General features: G+C 37.1%; 1 protein-coding gene across 1 annotated transcript in view; it reads right to left on the bottom strand.

Annotated features, from left to right (window-relative positions):
* CDH8 (cadherin 8) overlaps positions 1-24,256 on the bottom strand; it is a 422,481-nt gene that overhangs the window by 199,336 nt on the left and 198,889 nt on the right. Inside the window, exon 4 of the mRNA XM_058279904.2 lies at positions 18,578-18,697. Coding sequence (XP_058135887.1) covers positions 18,578-18,697 — 120 coding nt within the window. The remainder of the gene's footprint in view (positions 1-18,577; positions 18,698-24,256) is intronic.

The raw sequence follows: 24,256 nt of genomic DNA, 5'->3' as shown, positions 1-24,256 counted from the left end.
TTATGGCCCTGATACCTCCTATGCCTCAGAGCAACTTTCTGGACACAGATCTCTACCAGACTTATGTCATATTGACCACAAGCCACCAATATGACAAGGAGAGCATGTTTTAAGATCCCAGAGTCTCATGGGGATGAGCATCCCTGGCGCCGAGGGATTACTACCATCACCAGCTGGTGATGCAGCTAGAGAAACAGCTAGTCTAAAAGGGGGAAATGGTAAAGACAATTGTGTTTATATGGCTAAAAGACTTCAAAATGAGTCAGGAGATCATCAGGGGAATTGCATTTACACACATCTCAGCAGGATCCCAGAGACAGCCAAAGTAGATACAACCCCAGGTACTGGTGCTCCCGAGGGCTACCGAGACATACAGGTTCTATGGTCATGGCAGATGGCTCTGGAGTTCATTGTCTTGCCAGTGGGCCCTACTTTGGAATTTGTGCTCCTGATTGTGATGGAGTTGGACTCAGATGTGACCTCTCTACACATGCCTCTTTTGTCACTTTTACTGAACCTGTGATTGGCACTAGGGTTTTTGTATGCTCAGGAGACTTGAATCTCTGAACTGTCCATGTGCCAGCTGAGCCCTGAGCTTCAGCAGAGTAGCAACACCTACTCTCTGGGCTGTTGGACGTACCCAGGTCAGCTGACAGGGAAGTGAGAATGGTCAACCACCACACCAGGGAATTGATAGTGTCTACAGCTGCAAGCAGGAGAATTGCATCCATCAGCCATGTGGGATCTAAGCCTCTTCTCGATTTAGAGGTGGAATGGATATTACCATCCCAGAGTCCACAAGATGAAGGAATAGAATATAATATAGATTGGAGTGGACTTGCTGGTATTCTACTACAGAACAGTTGTGACTCTAGCAATGGAACAAATTGTATCACTGATGTGGAGATGGTTGACATGAATTGCTGAGGGCTGGGAGAGGGAAGAAGAGGTACAATGTGGTGCATTTTCAGGACTTGTAGCTGTCCTGAACAATATTGCAGGGACAGATGCAGAACATTGTTTATCCTTCCATAACCCACTGGATAGACTGGGGGAGAGTGTGAATTACAATGTAAACTATGTTCCATGAGCTGTGCAGTGCTCCAGGGTATATTCACCAAATGCAATGAATGTGCCTCACTAATGAAAGGGGATGTTGATGAGGGAGGAGTGGGGGTGGGGGATGAGGAGTGGGGTATATGGGAACCTCTTATGTTTCTTAACATAACATTTTGTGTGATATATTTATCTTTTTTAAAAAAGACAAAAAATTACAAAAATTAAAATTAAAATTAAAAAAAAGACCCCAGAATCTGATATCAGACAGTGGGTTTGATTTCTGGCCTTTCTATTTGCAAGTGTTATAAGTAACTTGGGCAATTTTCTCAATGACTCTGAGCTCCTGTTTTTTCTTCTTTTACCAGGAGATAGTGCTTAGCCTATAGTTTTCTTTTTAAAAAGATGATTATTAAGGAGATAATGCATTTAAAATATTTAGCCAATAATAAAATTGTAACTAGCTGTTCAATATTACTACTCCTACTTCATTAATTCTGGATGGTTATAAAGATCATGAATCTCACAATAAAAAGAATAATACTCCATACCTTATTGAGTCTCCTTTTTGCTGGGAACTACACAGATAGCTGCATATATGTTTTTTATTGCAGTGCCTGGTAAAATGTATGTTCAACTGCATAGTTACTACAATTATTATTAACTCATCTCTACTCTTCTCAACCATCCAGCCATCCAGTTAAGTAGCTATTAAGGTTCCCACTAAAGGATGAAAAATGATGAGCTTTTGTGATCCTGGCTACTTTATTTATATTCTGTGAGTTTTGACATTATTGAGATAGTAAAAGCCCATTACACCAAGTTGCCTCTCATACGCTTTGGAGGTAGTATAGTCACACTAACTACTAAATTCAAAATAATACTGCATGGGGTAAGAGGGGAAGGGTTGCCCGTTGCCTTCAAATTATATCTAATGCTCTTCTTCTCTTAGCTATCCTTAGTCCAGAGGAACTAAACCAACTCAGCTAAACCAACATAGTGACTTTTCTCACGGAATTTCCAGTGACCTGCCGACCCAGGTTTGAAGAATTTATAAAATGCACAGAACAATTAATGGATTGATGAAAGATTGATTTTGGTAATAAAATTTCCTATATTAACTAAATTTGCAACCTGAAGTTTTCTGGAGACATTTTTGGGCCACTTCATATCTGTCAAAAAATGATTGCTGCATTATTACATTTGGATTGTAAAAATGGTAGAGGGTGGGTAGTGGGTATTGCATCACAGAGAGCTACTAGAGTCAGGGCAACTACCCTCCACAATTCATTAGTTTTTTGGGCTCCAGCCTTTTAAATGTAAAAAGGGAGAGTGATACTTAACTTCCAGACAAAATTGCGACAGATATGTGCAAATTGCATTTTACAGTGGTTCTCCATATAGTAATCTTTAACCTAGGATCAGCCCATGCCATTTGTAGATGTGGTAATCCAGGTATGATTATGCCCATGATAAAGAGGTAAGCTTTGGGGAATGGAGCTCTATGTCCCTTCAGGACAGAGATAATTGGATTTGTATAAACAAGAAGCAGAGTTTGACCTTCCTAGGGGGCAACCTGGAGGCAAAACCAGTTAGAATGGAAAGTGAAGTAAACGTTCTCACTAATAAAGAGTTACCATATGGAGGGATAATATAAGGAGATGTTTATGGTTCTCTTACTCCTTAGTGACAGTTGTCAAAATACATCACAGCTGTGTTTCTTCAAATATATTATTCACTTTATGCTTTTTATTATCAATATTAAAATTTTAAAAACTCTATAGCAAATAAGTACAGCTTCCTTTTCTTTCTCATTTTTTTTCCTTAAATATATATGATTTCTCCTTCTTTCTCTTCCTGACTCTTACCAACTTCTTCCATTATTCCAATCCCTCCTCCCTTTCATGTTCTATGTATTATTTTGGTGCCTTTGTTCCACTTAATTTAAATGAAGATACATACTGCCATAGGGGGTTTTGGGGGGGAGGATATGTACTTGCTATGTGAATGCATGAATGTTGAAGTTCCAGCTTCTCTATATCTCTACTTTCTTCAATTCAAATCAATGGACACTCACTAATTACCACATATTTTCCAGGCATTGTACTTAGTGGGGCTTTGAAGGAGAGCCTACAGTGAGATTTGCTGCAGAAGACACCCACAGTAGGTGGAAAACTGGTTCTTTTAAACTTGTAGTTGCTCAAGATGATTATAGAATCTTATGTTTATCTGTTTTTGTGCTTCTCACAACACAAAGAATGCAAGGCACTGATATGTGAGAAACTTGCAGTCACTACTTGCCTATGCCACTTCATGCAAAGTAATGCTGAATGAAATACCATCTCTGAAGTCAACCTCTGTGCATTTATACATGCATGAGTGCAACATATTTAAGAGACTTTGTGACTCTTAAGAACAAGTCACTTTATCTCTATCATTCTCTCTTGTTTTTCATTTGCAGAAACAAACTTTTCACATGGCCATCCCACTTCTTGGTATATACCCAAAAGAATAGAAAGCAGGGATTTAAACAGAAATTTCTACACAAATGTTTATAGCCGTATTATTTATACCAGCCCAAAGGCAGAAGAAACCCAAGCCCCCATCAACAAATGACTATATAAACAAAATGTGGTGTGTGTGTGTGTATATATATATGTGGTGTGTATATATATATATATATATATGCAATGAAACATTATCTAACCATAAGAAGAATGAGGTTCTGAAACATGCTACAACATGGATGAACTTTGAAGACACCATTTTGCATGAAATAAGCCAGATACAAAAAGTCAGATACTATATAATCTCAGTTGATATGAAATACCTAGAATGAGCAAATTCACATAGATAGAAAGCAGATTATAGGTTACCAGGGACTGGAGGGAGGGAGAGGAGAAAGGAGGGAATTATTGCTTAACAAGTACACAGTTCCTGTTTGAGGTGATAAAAATTTGGGGTAATGGATGTTGGTGATTGTAATAAAATATTGCAAAAATAATTAATACTGCTTAATTATACTATACTTGGTAGTGGTTATAATGGGAAATTTTGAATTGTATATTTTATTACAATAAAAAGTTTGAAAAAGATATTGAAACAGAGATCAAAAAGAACAAAATGAAAGAACGAACAAAAAATATAGCTATGGCACATGGCAAACTGTTAAATATGGTAAATCTGGGTATCACAGTGGAGGCTATGTATGGGTTTTCTATTATTTTTGCAAGTGGACTTTAAGTTTGAAAGTATTTCCAATAAAAAGGGTTTTTTGTTCTTTTTGTTTGTTTGTTAAACCCAACTTTATATCCCTTCTCAAATGCCAATTTTATTAGTGTGACTTCTCTGACCACCCACTACAAAATAATAACCACCCTCCACAGGATTCCTCTTCCCTTTGCCTAGCTTTGTTTTTACTCCCTAGCTTTCATCAGCAGCTATCAAAGTCCTGGCCTACATGGATTCTAGTGGGAGTAGACAAACAATAAACAAATCAACTTTTCTTGCTTATTGATGTTTTTCCAGCCCCTAGAACAGTGCCTGATACATAGTAGTCTTCCAATAAATATTAATAGCTTTCCAAGGGCTCAAGGCATGAATGAATATGCATTTTTTTCCTGTGGTCTTGTAAATATTACATTCTATATAAAAATAAACATACAAATACTGACTACCTGAGGTCTCTTCTGAAGATGCATGGGGGTTTAGAGTTGAGTTTTCCCCACCTCTCCACCTCAAAGATAGAAAACTATGGTTAAAGAATTCTCAAGAGCCCAAGCAGTACTGTACTATTTAACAGGGAGAGGCATGGCATAATTAATTTATGCCTGGGAAACATTCTGAATACCTTAGGATCAAATTACTGTTGTGCTTCTTCTCACTCTTACATCAATATTTGCACATGTAAAAACTCAGCACCTTGACATTTATCAAAACGGCTGCATGGAAAAATGAGGCAAATTGACTTAGAAACAGGTGTTGGCAGTTGGTGGGGTGGGGATCAGTCCTTTGCAACACAGCAACGGCAAGTGGTGCTGCAATTACTCAGAACCCACAACCTGGGTAGGTTAGGGGGACAGCTCAGAAATACCACTTCCCACTCAGCTGCCCGTGGTTCTAAACACACAGCCTGGGCCCCTCAGGTCCTTCATTCTATGGCTGTTTCACCATGATAGCAAAGATGGTTTTTTCCCTATGTAATAAACATGATCAGATCTCCATTTTCCACTGAAATTCATTTTCAAGTCAATAATCTATGTTATCAACAACTTGCAGTTCTGTTGTGCCCAAATATCGAGAGGTACAGGATCTAAGGAGGTGATATTTGGATTAATGCCCTTCATTGAGAATTTCAGCTTTGGCAGGTGATGGAACTCACAAAGTTGAGTGGAAAATATGTGCTGGAACATCTGAATATGATACCTACATTTAAACTTCCTAAGAGCTCTGAAAAATAGCTATGATCGTTGACCATTAAGTGCTAAAGAAACAGAGTCTAGGGGATATTAACTATGTGAGTCAAGGGCATGCAACTAGGGTATGCTGAAGGCAGCAAATGTTGATCCTGACTCTGACTTCAAAGCCCATGGTCAGAGAATCACACCATGTTGGCTTCCCTGGAATTCCAAATCATTTTGCTTTGAATCCTCCTTTCTCTCCAAAACAGTGACCCCTCAGATGATTCTCTCTGTTAAGAACAAATGTTCATGTAACACAGAGGTTTTATTTGCTTTTTGTTTCCTTTCAGTATATTGCTTCAGTGCTTTCGATGACAGTATTCAGTAACTATTTTACAGAGTGTAGGAGGCATATTGCTTTAGAGTTCATATGAAATGTAAATAAGACAAATACTGTTTTTAAATGTGGATTTCCCCATGTCTGTTTTCAAATGTGATAGAAAGTGATGTCATTTCAGAATAAATTCCATTATGACAATTCTAGTTTTTCATTATTGCAATTTGATATACTTGGTGGTTTGAAAATCTAGCAGTGGGAGCATGGTGTGCATTTACTTCTAACTATTGTAGAAAATTACAGAAATGTATGCACACTGAGAAAAACACACAGCAGTGTCACATTTATAAATTCTTTCTCAATACCCAATCATTATTAATCCTTATTCAGTTACCTCAGAAGGGAAAGACCTTAAGAGCATGACTTTGTTAAGTTAGTAGAATGTGATTGTATGATATTTAGCCAAATCTGAATTCAGATGATTTTACTGAAGTCCTGGAGAGGGAGCAATCTAATCCTATAACACCTTTATGACCCAGCTTCTTTCCTTGACCTCATTTCACAAAGAAGAGGACCAATGAGATACAATCCTGTTCTTTTAATTATTCAATGCTTTTTCAGCTTTATTGTCCAAGGTCTAGTATGCATGTAGCAAGTTTTTCTTTTATTACTTTTTTGTCTTTGATTGGTAGTTTATACTCTGGTAAAAATGAAAACAATGTTTCATGGTGTAAATCTAGCCATTATTATTATTTTCATTTATAGCTCATGAATTTTTTTTATGAAGTAGCACAATTAGGCAATCTCAGCTCCTGTCTTTTAGAAATGCACAAGAGTCAGAACAGAAAGGTGGCCTCTATGATAGACAGTACCACAGCAAAAATATTAAAGTTAATGGGATAGAAAGGAAAGTTCCAACAGTACTCTGTCACGCACGATAAAACTTTACCTCACATGGAAACTACTTTTAAAGAAATTCTTCAGAAATTAAAAAAAAATCTCTCTAATTATGGAGATGCTTACACTTACTAACCAGTTCAACTCTATTAATCTTATGGACACTAAAATCACTAATTTACTGAATTCCACATTTCAGAACCTTATGGTCATATAAAATAACTCAGCTCATAACAATAAAAAATCACATTTAAGATTTTGAATGGCAATCTAAACAGATATGCAAACTGAAAAGTTGCTCTAGTATAATCCTCAAATCATTCCTTTAGTTTTTTTTCTTTTCTTTTTTTCATGCCCACATGCTCCTTAGTTCCACCTCATGAGAACTCACAAATTGTGTCTTTGTCACTTCTGCTTAACATAATACCAGCCACATAGGAAATTAAATACCCATTTATTCTACAAATATTTATTGAATGGGTATTTATAGAAAAATCCATTTATTTTCCTAATATAGCCACATCATTGTCTAGCTGTAAATTAAAAACCTATAGACTACTACATATATTCAAAATTTCTTATAAATCAGGCTTTGCTTCCAGTGGAAAATTTCATGTTTTTGAGACATTAAGGACTGATTTCCTTGAGACCGATTATTTTTTGCAAGTAGCTCCATTTTGGACACTCCTCCCCAATGTTTCTGAATCATCCATATCCAGATGTATCTAAACCAGTTTTTCTCATTACACAAGAAATTTCTCTTATTTTTGCTGCTTTTATTCCCTGAGCACCAACCTTATCCTTTATATAATTATAATAAAAATTATAATGGTAAAAATAATAACAAAAATAGCATATCAATTATCTTAGGCTTTTACATATTTCCTTCATACTTTGGAAAAGTTTAAGAAAATACCCAATTGATGCAAGGATAATACAATTACTAATAACAATATCTCTCCAGTTTTCTAAAAGCTCCATGAAGTCAGAGCTGTGACTACTCTTACATTATTTTGTCTTTGTTAGTTTAGTTGCTCACTAAATAACTAATTAATTTAAAATTATTATTGATCTAAATGAGGTCATTAAAATATTTATAGACCCTTGCCTACTTTACTTCTTTTTTTTTCAGGACACATTGGTTTTGTACTTTTTCTCCCCTTCCCCCCTCCATTTTCATTAGGAACCTAATGCAGAAGAGTTTGAAATCTGACAGATGTGGTCAGGAAACACAGGCAGATGTGGTCATAAATATGACTTCAACTATCAGAATAGCTTTTCAGAAGCTAACCTGCCCTTAGTATTTATTTCCTTATGTGCAAAGTGAGGAACATAGAAGCCACTTCACAGGTTTACTGTGAAAATTATAAGAAAGATCATATAGTAGATGATCAAAAGATATTAATTTCTTTCTCCTAGTTTTCCAAGCAGAAATAGCAAATTGGGATGCCCAGAGATTTGTGGTTCTGGTATATGAGAAACCATTGCTTCTTTAAAGATAGGCACAAATGATCTGAAGAGGATGCACTGGTATTGTGGGCTTTTCTTACGTGGCCCTATGGGTACTGCCTCATGTTCCTGGTCTGCTAGCGGCAATGCCATCACTAGTGTCCACATAATCAGATGCTGGCATATTTTTAATATGACAAGACATCTAAAGATATCTCCTAAGCTTTTAGGAAGTATCCATTTTTAAACACAGAATTCTCTGGTATCTGAAATTGATAGCACCTAAATCCTTCTGAATTCCATTTTCTAACCATGTCCAATATTGATTTAATCTGTGTGTTTATTGGTTCATTTACAGCATAACTATCATTTGTTAGGCATAGTGCTAGGCCGTAGGCTACAGGATGAGGAGAATGAGATAGGATTCCTGACCTCACTGTTCCAAGTCTCTTTTTTAAGTATATCTCAAAAAGAAAGACATTATTTCTCAAAAAAAAAAAAAACAACAACATTTGCATACTTCTTCCAGGTTCCTAGTAGACTCCTATTCATGGAGCAGGGCATGCCTCAGATATCACCTGTGGCTTGGAGGAGAGTGATCTCTTGTGCTAATTAGCTCCCTTTTCTGAGTGGCTAATAATAATGTATGTATATCCATTTTTGCAAATCACATGTTATATTGTATGCTTTCTTTACCATTCAGTTTTCCAAATTAGAATGTTAGATACTCCTTCTCTTTGGGAGTTCTACTTCACGTTACCTTTGCCACAAAATTATTGAGCACCAGTGATATAATCAATATAGTCTTAAGTGATGCAATACAGACTTAAGCCATGTGGCTGGAAAGAAGGAAGGAACAACAACAATAAAACCTGCTACATTTACAAACGGTGCAAAAGAACACTTGATGCAGTATATTATAGCTGCATCAGCTGCTGTATATAAGAGATTGTCACAAATTTCGACCTTTGAGTTTAGGTTAATCTTTAATTTTCTAAGATAAACCATGTTTTTTATACAATCAATGAAAATTAATCTTTGACCTTTTTGACCACAGCACTTTGAACTAGCCCAAATGAAATTCAGAACCAGATTTCAAAAGAGGAAAAGAGCACCACTTTATAAATAGAAATTGCCATTTAATTCTCCAGAGACATGGTCCATGGTAAACTGAGAAAAATCTTAATCCTAGCTCATCTGCTCTTCAGGTTGGATGTGTCATTAGAGTATCAGTATTTTCTTTTTGCTTCCACCTAAACTCTTCCCAAGTGTCACATCTGAGATGTCTATTTGTTTCATAGCCTTTTTGTTTACAATGCACATTCAAAGACTTTGTTTTGTCCAAGAATATAGAATAATCCTATATCCCTTTGACTCTAGCACTTCACTGGACAGCTTCCTCTGGACTTAAGAGTGGTTTGTTCAAATATGTAGGCAACAGGACAGACACACCACTTTAGCTTACACAAGTATATTTGTTTATTCTATGTGCTCACTCCACGTGTGTGTGTGATATTTTAATAATCATAAGACAATTAATCTGACTACACTTATTCAGCCTACTTTACCTCCCCCAAGAGGTATCATGAAGATAATGCAAGGAATGTAAGCACAGTGTTTGCAGGCAATGTGTGCTACAGTGAATGTGTTATATTCACTATGAAATGAAGCTTTAATCACCAGCAAAATGGGAGGAATGGCATTTGTTGGTGATACATTTCTATAACTGTTGAGCATGTGCCTATTGGAAATGTAAGAACTATATTTTTATCATCACCATCATCTTCATCAACGTCATCATTTTATTTTCACTTATTTAAAGGAATGGAGTAATTTTTTTTTTTTCCCAGAGGTACTGGGGAATGAACCCAGGAGCTCATACTTGGGAAGCAGGCACTCAACCACTTGAACTATATCCACTTCCCCATGAGTGAATTTTTAATTTATGCAAGGGTGAAATTAAATCATCGTTGAGACTCTCATCATTTACTCATTAGTACATCCAATCAGTCATTCATTCTACAAATATTTGTTGTGAGTTACATACATGAAGCACTTAAATTTGCTCGACTATGAGATTTCACCTCAAGGAGCCTCATAATCCTCATTTGTAACAAGAGATTTAAAAATAATGTATATAGTGTGGGGATTAAGTGAAAGTAAGTACAAAGCTATTGGCACATAGTTTGTTTCTGCCTACAATTTTTATTTAGTCTCTACTTATGTTTTTGCTAACTGAAATACAAAGAAAATAAGAAGACAACTATATTTTTCTATGACTCTTACCTAAAACAAGCATGGAATCACATACTTTTTGTCCTCTTTAGTTGTTTGGAACATAACTGCATGTGTTATGTTGTTTCTGCCTGACTTTTTTCTTTAAAAAATTATAGAAATTGATGCCCTTTACTGTGTAAAAGAAGAAGGGGTGGTATGAATAGTACAAAAAACATTCTATGCTCAGGGGTGAGAAAACCCACTCATTACCTCCCTCTCAAATCCTCCTGTCTCTTGCTCATGCACCCAATTTCTCCAGGAAGATTTCCTAGCCCCTTCCAGCAACCTTAGAAGAGTCTCCACATATACAGAAGCAGCCAGCTCTGCCCCTTCCCACCACTGACCACCCACTTCATGGGAGGGTGGGACCAGGGGAAAGGGGAAGTCTGTGATTCTTTAAAGTGAGTCAGCTGTAAGGTAGATAGTACTACCTCCACTTTGGCAAGCACTAGGAATGGAAAGAAGTTCTGGGTTCCCTATGATATAACCAGGCAATCAGTCAGATCATCTTTTCTCCTCTCCATATGACATCTACCATATCAGTCAAACTTTCAACTCTAAATTCAAGGCCCTTAGTAGAGATGGATGCCTTAAATTTAACATGGTTGAAATGTGTTTCTAATACCATTAATGCCAATGTTTTGGGTTGTCCTAAGTGGAAATGTCATATTAATAATATTCCAGGAGAGCAGATGTAGTTTAAGTGGTTGAATGCCTGCTTCCCATGCATGAGGTTTCAAGTTCAATCCCTAATACCTCCCCAAAACAAAACAAAACAAACAAACAACAACAAAAAAAAAATCTCAACTCTCACGGGGAGCAGATGTAGCTCAGTGGTTGAGTGCCTGCTTCCCAGGTATGAGGTCCCGGGTTGAATCTCTGGTACTTCCTTAAAAAAAAATTCCACTAAGTTTATATTCAATAAAAATATAAATAACAATATTAATTGCTTTAAAATATATCTTATTTTAAAGAATACTGTATTGAGGATATTCATAATTCATGAAGATCAAAAGCATATGTTTTAACCCCTAATATTACATACGGACGAGAAAGCAATATTATAATCATTTTTTCTCTTTTTTTAAATTAACTTATTTTTATTGTCTTTTTAAAAGATAAATAGGTCACACAAAATGTTACATTAAAAAACATAAGAGGTTCCCATATGCCCCACTCCCCACCCCACCCCACTCCTCCCCCATCAACATCCCTTTCATCAATAGGGTACATTTATTTTATTTGGTGAATACACCTTAGAACACTGCCATACCATATGAACTACCTTTTAGTTCACACTCTCCCAAGTCCATCCAGTCGGTTATGGCATGATATACAGTGTCCTGCATCTGTCCCTGCAATATCATTCATTCAGGACAACTCCAAGTCCCAAAACTGTCCCCATATCACACCTTCCTCCCTCTCCCTCCCTCCCTCTGCCCTCAGCAAATTCCAGGGCTACCATTTCCACATCAGTGATACAATTTCTTCCATTGCTAGAGTCATAACAATTGTATAGTAGACTACAGCAAGTCCACTCCAATCCATATTATATTTCTCTATCCTGTGGACCCTGGGATGGCAATGTCCACTCCACCTCTAAATCAAGAAGGGGCTTAGATCCCACATGACTGATGGATTCAATTCTCCTGCTTACAGTTGTAGATACTCTCAGTTCCCTGGTGTGGTGGTTGACCATCCTCACCTCCCTGTCAGCTGACCTGGCTGGGTAAGTCCAACGAACTAGATAGTCCATGTTGCAACTCAGCTGATGCTCAGGGACCAGCTGGCACATGGACAGCCTAGAGATTTGATGCCAGAGACAGCCAAAGTAGATATCACCCCATGTACTGGTGCTCCGGAGGGCTATAGAGACAGTTTCTACAGTAATGACAGATGGCTCTGAAGTTCAATGCCTTGCCAGTATGCCCTACTTTGGAATTTGTGCTCCTGATTGTGATGGAGTTGGACTGAAATGTGATCTCTCTACACATGCCTCTTCTGTCACTTTTACTGAACCTGGGATTGTGCTTGGGTTTGTGTATAATCATTTTTAAAATGTGGATACTTAGTCCCAGAGAACTGAAGTGACTCATCCAGAGTAACACAGAAAATTAACAGAAGAGCTTGAACTTCCTAATTCTAGTTCAAGTTTATTCTTACGTTGAAAATTCTCTGTAAGTAAAATATTCTGAACCATCAAGAAGTGGAAACTATTTCCTCAATATCACCCTGTTCTCCATTTTTTTTTTCCCTAAACACATAGCCCTTTGATTTCTTCTTGATGAAAAATCTATATTTAATAGTCTCCTATCCCTATACCCTTCACTTGTTTCATAGCCACCAGTTTTTCAAGAAACACACTTGGGTGTCACTACCTTACAAAAGTTCTCTTTTTTCCATAGAGGCTTGCTTAATAGATGTCTTTCCATCCCCATATCATAAACTGTGGAATATGGACTGTTATTCTGTCACTTCGATTGTCTATATATATCTATTTTCAAGGATTTATCTTACAAAACATTGCACCCTCAAAACTTAGAATGGGACTTATTATAGTGTAAATGTTCACTAAATTTCATTTAATGTGAAATATGAAAGAACTCCCACCCATCAATATATTTTCTAACATTGTTGGTCTCTCTGATTTTATCTGAAATTTTTTTCTTGAAGTTCTGTATTAAAATAATTGAGCAGTCTCCTTGGCAGTCAACACAATAATCTGCACAATCCTGATTTAAAAGAGACCCTGTGTGTTTGCTATTTATCGCTTTGAGTCAGAAGGCATAAAAACGAATCAATTGCATGAAGGCATTTCATAAAGACCCCGCATGTTATGTTGATTTTTCTAAAAGAGAACCATTCATTGAGTGGACTTTTTTCCCAACGAGTATTTTTTTACTTAGCTCATTTTTACAGGTTCCACTGAAACAAATGTTATTTGTATCCAATGAAGAAAGATGGCCTGAGTTTTGTTTTTTTTTAAATAAAAAAGGTCAGTGAATTAAGTTAGTTTATTTTTAAGCAGGTCATTTTTCATACTCTTACTTGCCTGGGGCAATCTTGCCTGTCCTGCAACTTTACACTGATTTCTTTAGATAATTAGGCATTTATTATCCACATGCCTCTCATTTCATTTTGATTTTCCATCTTTAATCACTTAGGATGGACTGCAATTGTTTCCTCACTGTTCTCCTCAGATAACTGCTTTTTAAATAACTGTCATATTCCTCCCAGCCTGTGCCCAACAAGTTACAAGCAAACATATGGTGGCAGGTAGGGAAAAAAAATAAAACATTTTTAGAATTCAAATAAACTATTTTAAGTCTTTTTAAAAGTACCATAATAAAAGCTATTCACAAAAATGTCAATTCATTTTACCAATACTACTGCCTTGCTTCTTCCCCCAAACCACACTGCCTCCTATGTCTACATATAATGGAGATCTAAACCTGTTTCCAAGTTCTATATGTCCTTATTCAAAGAGTGACAACCCATAGCATGAGCTAGAGTGCAAAGAAAGAAAGTAGGGGTCAAGGAGTGTTGAAAATTGGGGTTGGGAATTAGGGAGAATCACTCTGAATTCTGCTCTGAATACCTTGGGCATGAAATTTTATCAAGTCTGACCCTCTATTCTCTCATTAGTAAAACTGAAATGACATTAGTGCCTGTCTCACAAAACTGTGCAGAATAAATGAAATTAAATTTGAAAATGCACATAAACACCATCAGTGCAATGCCAAAAACATAATGTATTCAATAAATGAGGTTTGTTGTTATTTGTATTCTTTTGTTTTTATTTTCCTCTTGTTATTACAAGTTGGCTGGGATTTTGGTTTAAAATTGGGGAAGGCATTGTATGCTATTTGCTCTGAAACACAGCTTCTTCATTTGCAAAATGGAGGCAGAAATTCATCCCCATACAGTTTTGCTGGGTGCTCTATTAAACCTAGAGAATTGCACAGACACTGTGATCTTTTCCTTTTATTATTATTTTAACTATCACAATGACCTCTCGACTAGAAAGACATATTAAATAACCATTCCTTTATGTGTAGCAGCCCTTGAACTTTTGTGCCTCTTATGTGATCTAGAAATAAATCTGGGCAAGAGTTTATCACCAAGTCTCAGGGCTCATTTTTGCAGGTACAAGAATAGTAGTACTGTGTTACCTAGACACTTAAGACATAGTATGAGACTTGGAAATGGCATGAATGCTAGGTCTAAATGATTCTCTACCAAATATGTCACAAACTGAAGTTAAAAATATATTCTTCCCACTAGAGAAGGAGGTGGAAGAAAGAAAAGAAAGAAAGAAAGAAAAGACAAGCACTGTGTTCTTTACCTAGATCTTCACACCTCTTCTCTATAACTTGGGACAAACTTTCTCTTTCAATTCATTCCTCTCTTCCTACCTCCTTCCTTCTATCCTTCCTTTCCTTCTTTTGATTTTCCTTTCTTCCTTCTTATCTAAAATATTTATTAAAAGTCTATTGGGGCAATAGCATACCTAGGTATACCTATGTCTTTAATGTCTAGGTAACAACAGAAAATTAATTCCACAAAGTGGGAGTGTGAAGAGGAAGGGGAGAAAAGAGCTAGACTGTTTCAAAGGCTTGAGTTTTGATCTTAGTATTCTTTTAAGGATAAAACAAGATATATAAAAAAAATTTGTGCATCCAATGCTCTGGTTTCCTTTTCCTTCTTCAAAATATTCTAGCATCAAGGACCTGCTGACAGTGGCCAATGGGCAATCCTCTTCATGATGACCAAAGTGATGGCTGACTTCCATGGTCCTTTGAGGGACTGACTGTTTTCACAATATTAATCATTTTGCTTACTCTTGCTTGTATGGTCAAATTTGTTGTATAAAAAGGAACTGGAGATGACCCCACATCAGTAGTAATATCTAATAGTATTCAGCTAACATTTTCTCTCTCAGTTACACTGGTTGACTTCCTGAAGACATGGACAGAACAATCATGTAGAGGGCAATCTTGTTAGGCACTAGCAGAAGACTATTGATCTTTAGTAATGACTATGTTCATTCTTGCCATTTTCTTTATTTTCTAGATTTTGAACTGTTGTGTCAAAATTGGTGAGCATTCTTAATGTTTTTGATATATGACGTTCAATTGTTTTCAGTAAATTTGCCCATTAACACTATTATCCATTTATAACTATTCATTTAAGCCTTGCTAATGTTTAATAACCTGTATATTGCTGTTTCCAACATCACACTTGGTGATTCCATAGTATAAGAAGTTATTTTCTCTTCTGTTTTAATTAGCACATTGTGATGCCACAGAGGCCCACTGCTTAGATTACCTTCAAGAAAGAACTTGCCAAAGGATGCAGTTAGAGGATGTCTTCCAGAGGAAAACCTTCAGGCTAGGCCTTAGGCTACAAGCACTCTTCCCAGGCAAGGTCCAGCCAGTGGCAGGGCAGAGGAGGCTATTAAAGTTTGGCTATTTATGTGCAAAGTGGTCCTCCTCCGAAGGGAAATCTTTGCTCCAGAGATTTGTACTACAGGTTTGACTAGTGTTGTCAGATCTGCATTTTCTTTTCCTGCCTCATCTTCTTTCTTTTTATGAGCATCAGATATGCAACACTGTATGAAAGTTTTATCTGCCTAATCCTGCTTCCTGCCTATTTCATCTTTTATAGTCATACATACCCAATAAGCCCTTGCACTCCTAACTTTGACTCTGTGTCTATTTCCTGGAAGACCCAATTGGTACACATATTTTGTCATTAGAAACAGTAATTACTTTCTTCATGCTTGCCAAAAAAAAAAGCTAATCTTTATTAGACTTTGCATAGTCCTTATATATTCCCTCACTATACACATATACACATACACACATATACACATACAGATATTAGTCTCAAAAAATTTTTGAAAAGAGAGTAAAAGTCTCAGAAAGAGTCAAATTTAAATTCTATGGGAAAAACTAAAACACCTTGCTTTCATTTGAACAAAGTAATTTTGCAGGTGTTTATACAAAAATGTTTATATTTCACTCATATTTACATTTGTGCTAAAGAAGTTAGACTATTGATTATTGAGTTTAGCCTCTATTTCCAAACCCATTGTGTCTGCTTTCCTTAAGAACCTCAAATTCACCTATCCAATTAATATTGATCGAGCAACCACTATGTATCTATTTCAAATATCACCTCTCCATTACATTATCTACAGTAGTACCAGAACCAGACAATTTCTCATTTGCCAAATTGGAAATGATAAAGCTAAAATAAGAATATTCATGTTGTGCCTGTGTATTGAGAAAGACACTCATTCTGCTAAGCAGGTGTTAAATATTAAAATGTCTCTGAGAAAAAAATGTCAATATGTAGCAATGAGACTTAAAAATCACTCAGATCCTCTGACTTAGTAAGGGTCTTTTAATATCTATAACCCAAAATAATTTATCCTTAAGATATACAGTATTTAAATAGCATCATTATGTTTCCTTATATTTATTTTGGAAAAAAAACCTGTCTCCCATAAAGTACTTTCGGATACTTGTAAACTGAGCCTTTGTGAATTTTTCTCCCTGTATTTATTCAGTGCCCAAACCATAATGAATGAATCTTTGCTGGAATAATATCTACATTGCACTGGGGATGATGAACAAAAGGACCCAAGGAAACCAATGGCCAAGGAGCAAAAAAGGAAACAATTCAATTCATCTTAGGCAATTAGCACATTTCTGTCATTCAGAAGCCTCTGTACCATAATCACTGCCAAAAAAAAAAGTGAAGTTCAAAGAAATCTGAAATCAAGGACCTCCAGGTGAGTCCCAACTCTGGTACCAACTCTACCACAGCACATTTGGCCATTACAATAGGATATTTATAGGCTTGACTTTTTCTCCCTAAAAACCCAGAGCAGACTACCTATTCTGCCATTTCCCAGTGCCAACAAAGGATTCAGATGAGATGAAGTTTATGACAGACTTCTCTCTTGGACTGAGGAAGAATATGTAATTATGCCCCAGATTAATGCTTTTTATAAGAATTCTTTCCTGTTTCTACATCTAAATTCATTTTTAAGCCACAAACTATTTATATATAAATGTACTTCTCACTTTCAAATGCATGAGGACTTTACTCTTGGAATTAAAGAAAAAAGAAACAAGCAAAGAGAGGATTTAAATTTGTAATTTAATTATAATTGACTTAATGGTAAGACATGGAAAATTCTTTCAATAATACTGAAACTCGTGAAAAAATATATATAGTATGCACATGCATATTGAGGTTTTCTACCTGGAAATTTGCAAACAAAATCACCAGATATAGAAGAAAATACATGCAAAAATATTGTCCAAAATAAATTTTAAATGTACTACAAAATGAATAAGGATTTTTAAAAATCTGATAAAATAGCTTTACTCCTGTAATAATTAGTAAATTAAAACAATAAGAAGATGCACATTTTCATTTACACAACTAATATTTTCATAAAGTTATTTTCTAAATCGATAAAAACATTTTTTTTTCTTTTTGAATAATTTGCTTCATGGTTTCTAAGATCTGTTCCATCAAATATCAGGATTTCAGTCAGTTTTATTACTGGCAATAGAGGGAACTTCATAATAGCTCTAATTGTTAGATATCAGTATCCTGTTTTACAAATAAGGAATCTAATAGCAAATGTAATAAAATCTAACATATTGATGATTACCCTGTGCCATAGATTGTATGCTTGATATTTATTACTTTATCTGATTCTCATCAAAGCACTAAAAGGCAGGTAACATACCCATTTTACAGATGTGGGGACTGAAGTTTAGGAAGAGTTATAATTGACAGTTGTCAAGCATCGCATAGGCAATAAGTACTGAATTTATACTTAAATCTGAGTCTTTCTGATATATAAACACATTTTTTTCTTTTACTCTAGTATGAAAAACAGAACCAGACCATCTGTTAAACAGATGACCTTCTAAGAGAGGCTGCAATTCATTTTAATCAGTATCAAAATAATTGTTGGGCTTACCAAGAACTTCACATTGCCCAGGAAGAGCACATTTAAATTCTTTTGATACAGGCAGGGACGTACTTAACCTATTTAGATTTATTAATCTAAATCCCAAGAAAAGTATTTCCCTTAAGCAAAACAAGATAAAAATTCAAAAGTTAGGCCACAAACCTGTTTCAGGCTCAATGGAAAAATAAGGCTGCCCTTCCAAGATACTATAAACCAACTTTGCACTGTTTCCATAAACTGGGTCATCAGCATCGGTAGCTGTTACATTAGTGACAGACGTACCTAGTAAAAAAAATGAGAGAAAAAAGATAATAATTAACACATTATTTTTTGCCAAGAGCTAATTTTGTGTAGCATATCATACAGAAATTCATGTGTGAGAATAGGAGGGAAAGGAATCTTTTTTTAAAATATGGAGCTAAACTGCTCTGTCATAACTTCAACAAAATCTAAATCTTTTAGAAGAAAAGGTACTGCTAGGCTGGAGTACTATATAAAGACAACCTTTGTAGTATCTGCATTATTTAATATTCCCTTGTAGTTTGCAATTTAAAGATACCTGTTAGATTCATGTGAGCTTTAAGAATATGCAGAGGAAACATATCAAAGGAATACAAAACTTAAACTTAACAATATAATATATAATATGCAGCATTTAAGTTTTGCAAAAGCACAACTCAATATACCTGGAAAATCTGGCTGGTGAGGAAAGTAGTACAGAAGTAGCAAATGAATATTTTAGCCCTTCTTATTTATTTCTTCAGAATATAAAATTAGACTGGAAAATGAAATTAATCAGCTTTAGATAATTGATATCATAGGTAGTAGACTCAAAACCACATTTTTTAGATTTTAGTCTCTCTTTTCTGTGCACACAGTCAAAAGCCTTTGGCTTGCTTGATTTGGGGCACATAAATTTAGACGAAAATCTCTACACTCAAGAAACTTAGAATCTGATGGTGGTGAAGAGCAAAACAAATATACCTAGAAATTCAATTGAATACAATAGTATTGAGTATGAATCCTTCTACTCAGTCCAGCACAAGCTGGGTGGTCAGAGAGGATGCATTTGAGTTGATTTTTTAAAGAAAGGTAGAGTTTAAACAGGGGAAGTAGGGTAGGTACGGAATCATAAGTCAAAGCAAAGCGTTGTGAGACTCCATGGCAAATTCTGGGAACTGCTCAAACTGGGGAGACATTGAAGAAGGCTGGTTTGGTAACAAAAATCATGTTCTATGGGGCAGACTAATATTTCCCTCATCTGGTATGCATTGGCAACCCAAAAGTGGTTGAATGTATATTTCCTAGTTCAATGAAGAATCCAGTGATTGATGAGGAATGGTAGGTAAGTGTAACAGATTGGTTTCCTGGATAGCAGACTCAGATACAGATTTCCTGCACAAATTTTGTTAGGGAGAGCGCTTTTATCAATATCGGTGTTGAAGCACAAGAAACAAGATTTAGTAGAGAGAGCACCTGGTTGTGTCACAGTCACAAGCAAGGGTCTCAGGGTACTCCATCTTCATACTCCACACTACCTAATTATTAGACATGGGCTACCCCTGAGAATGGGGCATTGACCTCAGGTCAGGCACTTCCTTCCTCCAAGAACAATCGTGGATTGGTGACAGAAAACATCAGTTATGAGTGACAATAGTCAACACTCCCAGCAGGGAAGAGTGTTTCAACCCTGGAAGGTAGGATGGAGGGGGAGAGCCAAGCATCCTGTGTTCCTGAAATGGACAGAGCCCTAGACAAATATTATTAATCAAAGGATGTTTGGAGGGTTTCACTACCCAGGGAAATGAAAGAATAATATTTGTTGACGAGTTGATAATCCTGTAAAATTAGAATTTCTCATAACGATGATTCAGAAGTTCTACAAAAAACACAGTAACAAAAAAAAAATGAACTCAAAAAATTTTATTTACAACATACGCCATCAGACATTGGGAACAATATTAAAATAAAAATTTAGACTCACTTTTACAAGTAACTCATAAACTAGTTAGTGAGCATGAACATATGGAGATGGAATATTTGTTGTTATTTGACTACTTATTACATGGGATAGAGAAGAATGAAAGTGATGAATTGGAAGCATAATATTGCTGGTGAGATAAAAGTGCCAGAAAGTCTAGGTGGAGCAAAAGTGAATGAAAAAAAAAAAAAAACAATCTTTAAAGCCAAGGCTGAAGATGTAATCTGAAAACCATCTATGGACTGTTTTTCTAGTAGTGGACTCAGATTTAATTGGAGGCAGAGACGGAGAAGTTTAGGAGACAATACTAGTAATGACATTATAGCGGTAGTCTAGTCAAGAGGGGATTAAACCTTAACACTGGGTAGGGACAATTTAAATGGATAGTAAAGTTAATTTCCTTGTTTTGATCACTGTATTTGGGTTATGTAAGATAGTAAGTTAGGGTAAGATCAATGAGGGTTAGAGAGGAAATATTTTCACAACTTTTCTCTTAAGTCTATAATTAGTTCAAATAAGTCATAACAGAAATGGATAGGAAGGAAAAGATTTAAGAGTTACTGGAAGAACTGACAGAATAAGATTGATTAGGAGAAGGGCAAGATGGCGGCTGAGTGAACATCCCTGTTAGGGTCTTCTGCAGGGAATCGGCTGGGCGGCGTTGGAGACTCTTTGGGACCGGATTGTTTCGGGATTTTTGCTGGTCCGGAGGTGTCTGGACATCGATTTGGAGGGAAGGTAACAGAGAGGATTCATCTGTGAAAGATACACGGAGATCCCAGCTACCTGTAGAGGATTCCCTCCTTGGGTAGGCGGAAACGAGGCATCTAGCCCCGCTTGGTGGAGCTGAGCCAGGTCGGGCCGCAGCAGCGGACGCCGGAGCCGGGCCAGGCTGCGCCAGCGGCGAGCGGGACCGGGCGGGGCCGGGCGGGGCCGGGCGGGGCCGAGCAGGGCCAGGCTGGGCCGCGGTGGTGTGCGGGCCGGGCCGCGGCGGCATACGGAGCCGGGCGGGGCCGGTGCAGGCCGCAGTGGCGAGAGGCGGACGCTGGAGCTGGCCCGGGCTGCTGTAGCGAGCGGAGCCAGGCGGAGCCGGGTCAGGCCACGGCGGGTACGGAGCCGGGCGGGGCCGGTCCAGGCCTCGGTGGCGGGAGGTGGACGCGGGAGCCGGCTGGGCCGCTGTAGCGAGCGGAGCCAGGCGGAGCCAGGCCAGGCCGAGGCGGCGTAAGGAGCCGGGCAGAGCCGGTCCAAGCCTCCGCGGCGGGCGGAGCCAGGCCTGCGGAGGGGTTTCTGTTCTTTTTTTTTTTTTTTTTCTTTTTTTAATTTATCTTACTTTATTTTATTGTATTTTATTTTTTTTTTTTTTAGAGCATCTGCAGTACTGGGGAGTTCGTGGGCCCTGGGCGGCCTATTGGGGGTTTGTGGGAAGGGAGGTGCTTGCAGACCCATTTGGGCAGACAGACGGGGGGTTTTAGGGCAAAGCGGGGGGAAGTTGTTGTTTTAGATAGTGTTGCAATTGTGACACGTGTATACCTGTATCTCTCTTCTCCCTATCCGTTCCCCACCGTTTGCCCATCCTCTTTTTCTTTCTTCCTTTCTTCTTGTCTTTCTTTTTTCTTTATTATAATTAGTTTTTTTTTTTCGGTTTTCTCTTTCCCTCTTGTCCCTCATCTTCCACTTATTTTTATTTTCATTCAAGTATACAATAGGTGCTACAGGGAACACCTCACATTTGCTGGGTTTTCCGATCCTCCACTGCCTCATTTCTGTGTGAACTGATTTAGGCTACCTACACTATCCCCCTTCCCCTGCATCTTGATATCCACTATCATCTACTGTCTCTCCTATATTCCACCCCCAACCTCCCGTTCTTTGATCCACAAAGTGTCTAACTCTTAATTTCTAATACCTTTGTTCTGTTTTCTGTCTATTATCCACTCTTGAAACTATTACCTCTCCTTTCTTTCTCCCTCTCTCATGAAAACAATAGCTTTGTAGTTCATACCATATTCCTCCCAAATTCAGTCATCTACTTCATAAAAGGTACTCTACCTACAGCTATAACTCTATACAATCTACATGAATCTAACCTCCATCCTTCCAGATCTCATATTCTTGCTTTGTTAACATACATCACCAATACAACTTTACACTTTTCCCTTGCTTACACAATTGCCTTTCCCCAACACTAATACTTTCCTCTAAAGTGAACTTAACCAATAACAAGTAACTAGAATAAGAAGAAAAATCTGACAAAGAGAAGATATAACACCTATGCAAAAATAACAACTAATTAACCTCCAAGAGCAGACAAAGAAGCTAAGGAACTGATTAAATTCGTCAAAATAAAGAGATGACCAGAAAGCAACAAAAATCTACAAACCAAACCAATAATCAGGAAAACATGGCTGAATCCAATCAACAAACCAATAATCACGAAGGGGAGCAAAACTTGGCACAAGCAATGAAAGATCTCAGAACATTTATCACCGACAAATTTGATGCAGTAATGAAAGAGGTTAACAACATGAAGATATCACTTGGAGGGGAAATTGCAGACATACGCAAAAACATAACAGATATGATGGGAATGAACACCACAGTTCAAGAAATCAAAAATACACTTGCAGCAAATATCAGCAGACTAGAAGAGACAGAGCAGAGAATTAGTGATGTGGAAGACAGTACATCAGAAATCAAACAGATAGTAGAAGGGGTCAATAAGAAGATAGAAAAAATCCAATTAGGATTTAGGGACCTGAATGACAATGCAAAACGCTCAAACATACGTATTATAGGCATTCCAGAAGGTGAAGAGAAGGGAAAGGGGTCAGAAAGAGTGTTGCAGGAAATAATGGCTGAAAACTTCCCAAATATACTGAAAGAGACAGATGTACATATCCAAGAAGCACAGCACACTCCACAAGTCATAAACCCCAACAGGCCCACCCCAAGACATATACTTGTCAAATTATCCAATGCTCAAGACAAAGAGAAAATCCTAAAAGCAGCAAGAGAAAATAAAACCATCACATACAAGGGAAGCTCAATTAGATTAAGTGCTGATTTCTCTTCTGAAACCATGGAGGCAAGAAGACAGTGGTATGATATAGTCAAGGTACTAAAGGAAAGAAATTTCCAACCAAGAATACTTTATCCAGCTAAACTAGCATTCAAATATGATGGAGAGTTCAAAATATTCGCAGACAAACAGAAACTGAAAGAGTATACCAACAAGAAACCTCCCCTTCAAGAAATTCTAAAGGGAGTGCTGCAGGAAGAAAGGAAAAAACAGGAAAGGCAAAGTTGGAGGAGAGTATAAGACCAACAACAACAACAAAAAAGACAAAAAATATATACAAACAAAATATGACAAACACAAATCCAATCAAAGTATGGCTAACACAAATAATTCCTTGATAGTAATAACACTGAATGTCAATGGATTAAACTCACCTATCAAAAGATTCAGACTGGGACATTGGATAAGGAAATATGACCCATCCATATGCTGCCTACAAGAGACACATCTTAGACCCAGAGACGCATGGAGATTGAAAGTGAATGGCTGGAAAACAATCATACAAGCTAACAATAACCAAAAAAAGGCAGGAGTAGCTATATTAATATCAGACAAAATAGACTTTAAATGTGAAACAATTGTGAGAGACAAAGAAGGATACTACATTTTAGTCCAAGGGAAAATCTGTCAAGAAGATCGAACAATCATAAATATCTATGCCCCTAACAAGGGTGCCTCTAAATACGTCAGGCAAACGCTGGAAAAACTAAGTGAAAGAATAGATACATCTACAATTATAGTGGGGGATTTTAATACACCACTATCAACTCTGGACAGAACA

This window comes from Dasypus novemcinctus, chromosome 18 (genome assembly GCF_030445035.2).
Source record: "Dasypus novemcinctus isolate mDasNov1 chromosome 18, mDasNov1.1.hap2, whole genome shotgun sequence".
Classification (NCBI taxonomy): Eukaryota; Metazoa; Chordata; class Mammalia; order Cingulata; family Dasypodidae; genus Dasypus; species Dasypus novemcinctus.
The sequence above is the reverse complement of the archived record's forward strand: the minus strand, read 5'-3'. Positions and strand labels throughout refer to the sequence as shown.